Source organism: Olea europaea, unplaced genomic scaffold, assembly GCF_002742605.1.
Source record: "Olea europaea var. sylvestris unplaced genomic scaffold, O_europaea_v1 scaffold1252, whole genome shotgun sequence".
NCBI classification, from domain to species: Eukaryota; Viridiplantae; Streptophyta; class Magnoliopsida; order Lamiales; family Oleaceae; genus Olea; species Olea europaea.
The window spans coordinates 272654-279826 of NW_019229960.1; the positions used below are offsets into that span (position 1 = coordinate 272654).

General features: G+C 32.9%; 1 protein-coding gene across 1 annotated transcript; it reads left to right on the forward strand.

Annotated features, from left to right (window-relative positions):
• Positions 1-1837: 1837 nt before the first annotated feature.
• Positions 1838-3152, forward strand: LOC111374451 (cyclin-D2-2-like). Its single transcript, XM_022997123.1, has 4 exons — positions 1838-2113; positions 2245-2440; positions 2529-2665; positions 2772-3152. The coding sequence occupies exons 1-4, from the start codon at positions 1838-1840 to the stop codon at positions 3012-3014; spliced, it is 852 nt and encodes a 283-aa protein (XP_022852891.1). The 3' UTR covers positions 3015-3152.
• Positions 3153-7173: the final 4021 nt, after the last annotated feature.

The window sequence follows — 7173 nt, forward strand, 5'->3', positions numbered from 1 at the left end:
ACAAATCAAATTCTGAAAGCATTAAATTGAGGAGAACAGGGTTCGACTCCAATACTCCCATTTTAAAAAAACAAAAAAAAAACAAAAAACAAAATACAAAACAAAAAATCAAGGTTTTACGGAAGCAACACATCTTTAATGGAAATTATTAACCAAGATTATTTATTCTTCAATGATGTGAAGTCAATACTACAATTTTCCTAGGCAGATTTTGTAAATAATATTGATACAATTTTGGATGAAATAATATAATTTTCAACCAAGAAGATGAAAGCACATTGAGTTATGCAAAATGTACAAAGTTGACAAAGTAATGTCTACAGCAATCATTTCAAAAATAGATTTTTAAATCACTGAAAATCAATGGACTGGATTTTGCTAACACTTTTTTGTCAACCAAATTTGTAAATACACTTTGTACAAATAGCATAATACAAGCACATTACCTTCATGTGCAAGATTCTTGTATCAAGAGTTGAACTGGATAGTTACAAATTTCATCAACCAGGTCAACTCCAACAATCTTGACTTTCCTGTGATTAAGAGTGTTCCATATTAGGATTAATCTACTTTGCTAAAAGGAAAAATACAGATAAGTTGACAAATGTGTATGTAACAATAAATAATTAGACGAAAAAGTTGACTGTGATTTAAAAGTGTTCAATAATAGGATATAAGGTGATATTATGTCAAAGATTACATCAAGACATTTGGCACTATAGCATGATTATCCATATTAATATCTCTTGTTTGCTGCTCCTTTCTTTAGCAAAATGATTTAGACCTTGTTATGTGTTAAACATTGGTTGAAGACGTGTTGTACGCACAAAACTTCTCTTGAAAGCTATTAGATTCGTGCACCAACTTTGTATACTAGAAAATTTTTGACAACAGCAAAAATAAAATAAAATTGGCCTTAAAGCAAAAAAAATAAAAATAAAAATGAATAAATAAATAAATAAATAAATTGTGTTTTGGTAATTGAATCTTGGCTAGTTCTGCATAAACTTCCAAAATTAGATAGATATCAAGACCACCACCCAGATATTAGCTAGAAATCAAGATTGTTCGAAGAAAAACTATCTAGAGTTATCAACTTTCAATCCAAAATTATTCAATTAACTCTCTACTATTCTTCCAAAATTTCGTTCAACTGAATCCATGTATAGGGAACTTTTCACCAATATCCATTCTCTTCATCTCACTTTTTGGATCAACACAATTCCATGGTAGAAATTCCAACTTTTAACTAATTAAACCGAGGGTTGAAATAAGTTTGCTAATGTTATTAGGTAATTTTGAGATTAATTTCATTTCTCCCCTCTCTCAACATAATCGAACCCGACTTGCCACTTCAAATAGATAGTATAATCCACTTGAAGCACATAATAACCATACGCGTCTACTGCATTGTACGCGTCCACCAAAAAATAGAAAATAAAATGAAATTTGCAAGGCTGGAAAATATGAAAATGTGGTTTGGTTTGGTTAGTTACTACATTCTCAGCACTAAATACTTGAAGCAAGATAATAATTTATCCTGGTTGGCCATATTCATACCGCATTAAATTGAACAAGAACAAGGACTATCCTCGTGTAATCACACAACTTGTTACTGCAGACAAAAATACCTCAAAAAAAATAAAATATCAGAATTCAGCATTTACCCTTGTCATGAGGGGCGTGTCCTCTTTTTTATATCTCATGATCCAACTTCTTCACCACTCCACCAGCATCAACTATTTAACCTCTCCCTCCCATGTTCCCACTACCCACTTTTTAAGTGCAATAAAAAAAGTAATACTTGATAATTTGTCAATTGCATTTTCTACCGAGAATGGGAAGTCTTCTGTGCAACGAGGTGTGGTTTATGAGCCCTGCACCAGTCACTGTGCATGATAAAGTACGTGCCAATGATAAGTACCATAATGTAAGAAGGAGCAATTATACAACTAGTTGTTTATACTCAACCAAAGAAGATTTTGAGAATGCTATTGGGATTTTTCTGGATAAGGAAGCCAGTTACGTGCCAAAACCGGGATATGCGAGTCATATTAAGTCTGATAACTCGATTGATCAAGCTAGGTTTAAGGGGGTTTGCTGGCTTATTGAGGTAATCAATTTTTTAAATATATTTTTACCAGCATGTTGAATAATATCCTGAATTTTTATCTTTCGTTTTTATTTTTTGAAGTCTCATAAGCGATTGGATCTCTCTTTTGGAACTGTTTTTTGTGCTGTGAGTTACATGGACCGATTTATTTCAATAATTCATTGCCAAGTAAGGGATGCTTCTACCTTTTTTTTCTTTTTCTTTTTTTTTCCCCGACTCCATATTCTTACATAGAATTGTTGATACGCACCATCGATACCTTAAACAAAACCCTCGTAGATAATCTAACTGCACGCGTCACTCAACTGCTTCTTAATACCCTTTTAGGTAGGTTAAATTAATTTGCAACATCTTATACACGAAGGGCTCGTTAACTCCCATTTAATTGAATTTGTCTGCATGTAAAATTCTTCAGATTCTAAATTCTTGGAGTTTCGGCCGTGTGTTATTGCCATGTCTGCAATAAAATGCATTCTTGAAAATGATCTGGTTCCATCAACGTATAATACATCCACAGAACATTTTGACGCATTTATTTCCCAAGATCGAAGGGTAAAAAAAATTTTTTTTTTCGCTTTTAATATCTGCTGTTCTTTTTCTTTACTATATTTTCGGCAAGATAATATGCAATATGACTTGGTTAATGTTCTTGTTCTAGAAAGAAGTGATAAAATGCCAAAGCTGGATGGAAAAAGAAATAATGACGAATTACAGCAATAAATTAGAGTCCCAAAATGCAAATTACAGTACCCCTGCAAGTCCAATAACCGTGCTAAAGTTGGAGTGGGAAAAATTCCATGCCTGTCAACTTGATCTCTTTCTCTTTAAGAAGTCAAGGATAAACATCAATTTCAGATCAAGCAATAAGAGGAAGAGAGAAGAACAAGAATGTGCACTCTGAAATTAATTTTAATTGTGTTGTTATAAGGTCAAGTGCATTTCAATGTAGAATTTGGTACGACTGCAAGTTTCTAGTGCCAATATAACTTACGACACTCCTCTCCCATAACTAAAGTTTTTTATGAAATTTCATGCATTATTAAAGAGCCATCAACATTAATATGGTTGAATGTTATAACTTCAAGATATTATACTGTTTTTCTTTTTTCATTTTTTTTTTTGTTTTTTTTTTTGGTTTTTTTTGTTGTTGTCAACTGAAAAATAAGGCAAAATAAGCATGAACCGTGGTGCTTATCTATTTGGCGGATTCGGATATATGGTAATAATTCATAGTGCATTTTGAAAATGGCCATCTTTCGAAACCTTTGCAAATATGACCACTTTTAATGTGAATATCCCCAAAACGCCCTTTCGCAAAAATTTCAATAACTTTTTCAAATATGGCCATTTTTGGTATACCAGCCCTAGTTAAATATTTCATTGCCCACCAAATTTTGGCTATTATTATCGAGTTTTACAATGCTTCACACTGACCACTCAACTTTAGGCTTTTGCACTCCACTTATCGGACAGATTTCACTTCTTTGTTTGCCTACGTGGATGACAGAAATCATGCGTGACATTTAACTCCGTCAATAATTTAATGAGACACAAATGAGGAAGACAATGTCATGAAATCGTGTCCTCAGCAAACATGCCTCTTTAATCCCTTAATCAAAATGCTCCCTACATGTTACATAACCCAAACGAAATCACCTGAAAGGAAAGTACCCAATGAGAAGAATAATTATACGTGGTCTAAGACCCAAATTTAGAAGTTTTATTGTTGCCATACAATGTTGGCCAGTGCAACCTTCATTGGTTAGTCTCGAGAATTTGCTAGTCGACAAGAAGCGCTGACTAGATAAATGTTAGGATTCTCAATAAAGAAAGAAGAGGAAGAAGCATTATTTGGTCATAAAAGAAGAGGTCAATTTCGTCAACAAAATAAAAAAAATAAACGTGAAGAAAGCTATGAGATAAGGGGAGCTCAACAAAGTCGCAATAAAAGAGGTCAATCATTCAAGAGATTTCAACGAAATAATTGCTCATATTTTGCATGCGGAAAACGAGGCTATTATGCCAAAGATTTTCGATTCAAAAAAAGACTGAGAGAAGGTAATATGGCAACCTCTAATGAAAGAGAAAAATATAATAGTGAAGAAGAGAGTAAGAAGAAATAGAGAAAATGAGAAAGAGAGAGAGAGAGTGAGTGGCATGAGATATTGGTGAGAAAAATAATAAGAAAAGAGAGAGAAAGTTGTGTGTCTAGTGCTTTGCAAAATTAAAGTAAGAAATACGTGCGTGTGTGTGTGTGTAACACATAACAAAATTGTACAAGTGTCCAATTTCTTTAAATAAATGGATGAATTTTGTTGTTTTTCAATTCATCAATTTGATATCAGAGTTAGACAATCAAGGACGAAGTTTTGAGCTTCTTGAGTTCTGCACGAAAAGGAGGTTGTGAAGTTTTCATAAAGATTTATTGATTACGAGGATGTAAGTCAATCACGATGAGCGACCTACATGGGATAGAAGGAGTAAAGAAACTCAATAATTAGAACTATTCATATTTCTAAGAGCAAGACCCGTGGGCAATTGTTGGCAGAAGTGGCGTGACGATCGACACGGTCTACAAGAGATAAAGGTACATACAAATTTACAATCACAAATAAAGAAGTCGAATAGAACGAGAAATCAAGTATCAATTATTCTAATATGAAAATCAATAAAGGCGAAAGCATTGAAGCCGCAGATGTTTTAAGTTAAGGACCGATAGCTTCAAAACTTATCGAGTTTGAGGCAGAGTTTGGAGTGACTAAAAAGAAAAGAATTAAAATGAAAAATCGGTGTTGAAGAGGAGAACTAAAAATGTCACCACCGACTTCTAGAAGAATTTTCTGGGTTCATATGTTGAGAATCTACTTAACATGCGCAGCAGAAAATAAAACAGTTTTCAATTCCTACCAGAATTTATCTTTGTGTTTAGATAAAAATTGTGATAAAATTGTACCTTTTCGAAATCTGCAAACTCCTATGCTTTTCCCTTGTTTTAGTAGCCTTGATCTACCATCCATCTATCTAATTGTCCAACCTCCAACGGTGATCCACACAGAGAACATGATTGTAGTATTAGGATTTTCTTTCTTGTGTTAGTAAGAAGAATGAATTTTCTCTATAGATTTGGAAAACCCTAGTCATATTTATATAAGTCCAAATGGGTTTGGCCTGATCCGATCCAATATTTAATTAACTCATTTAATTAAATTTGGTTCGTGAATTAATTCGGGCCTATAAATAAATAACCCAATTAATTAATTTATCCAACATTTGTTAAATTAATTAATTGACAAATCATAATCTTCCAGTTCTCCTTTTGTGTACGACCCATCAGTTCCCCGACCACGATACCTAACAACGTGAAATATTATTTTGATCTAATCAAAATTGATAAATTAAAACATCTTTTTAATTTATTACCAATTCACACTCGCTGTCCCAGATCGACATCTAGTAATGTGTCAAGGCAATAAATGTGACGAAAAATGTCACGTGGTATGACAAAACCAAACTTGTTAGTTTACTGTGAAACTATAATCTCTTCGTTAATACGATCCGATCAATTACGAGATATGAAAGTGTGTCAATCTCGATTATTGATCATATCTTCCATTCAACTATTAAGTCAATATAAGTTGAAAACTACTTTTCGACTTATGAGTATATCTTGCCAAATGATTTCGTTATCGACATAATTGAATGAAATGTAGATCATAATTTCTTAATAACTAAGAGTGAGGAATGCTCTATTGATTATTCACAACCTTCATACGATTCTTGACATACCCGAACGGCGCCGTATTAGCGGCCTTGGCAGAGCAACATCCAACATCGTCAAAACATGATTATCCTCATATAAGGTACTATGATGACTTCAATTCAAAGGACCAATCCCACTACTAAACGTTAGAGATTAACCACTGAAATTCAAATGGTTATCCATGTGGAATCTCTCAACGGGTCTTCAATGTTTTGTTCTATAACAAAACATCCACGTGTTCATTTAAGTATCACCATACTTTAGTTTGTGAGATCAGTTACTTACATCACAAATAAGAAATGTCACACCTGATGGTCTATCCGTGATAACGATATCCGTATCTCGTTATTACTTACAACCATAGACGATTTGAGATTCAATCATATGTAATTTGTATCTCATAATCACAACCCCTTGTGATTAACAAATTACGAAAATTTGAATCTTCAGACCCTATTATTTAATTTAATTGTTTATTAATTAAATAATAGATCTGTCATTAAATTATATTAATTATATATTAAAAGTATTTATATCCAAGATTGATTGGACATAGGGTATAACACTTACATCATATATATGCTAAAAATCTGGATGACTTCATATATTTGCCAACATACTAGAGTGTTCTTGAGACTGTTGCTACCAAAATTTGAAGTACCGCCATTTGAGGATTAATATAGAGTTAAGTCTTAATTCCACATCCATAAGTACCTATATACGTGTGTGTGTGTGTTTGTGTGAAAAGAGAGAAGGTGATAAGACAGTGCTGTGAGGGAGAAATAAGTGGGTGTTGCCAATATAATATTAGAGCGAAGTTAGTGGATAGTGGTGTGTTTTGTCGAAATTCTAAAAGTAAGTTATATACCAGTGTTTGTCCTAATTGTAAAAGTGATTTATATCAATAATTTTTTTTTTAAATTTTGGTGTTTAAAATCAACAAGATGAACCCTAAGCACCAAATCTCGACCCCAAATCCGAACGTGAAGTTGCGGCTATCTGAAGAAGTGGAGGTTGTTCATCTTCTCCGTTGGCACATTATTTAAGAAGGTATATGCGTAGACTCTAAGAATGTTGTTAATGAATAAAAACTGAAAATTTATTGATTTTGTAAAGTGTACAAAATTTGTTTTTGGGTATTAGCAATGTTAATCATAGTTTGCTTTTATGTTTGAAAAGGCCCTGAAATGTAGAATCCTTGTGCAAATGTGTTTAACAGAAGATTAACCTCTAGTTTTTTCTTTGAGAATTCTAATTTTGACTACTATGTTCCAATCCAGAACCTTGCAACTCTACTTAC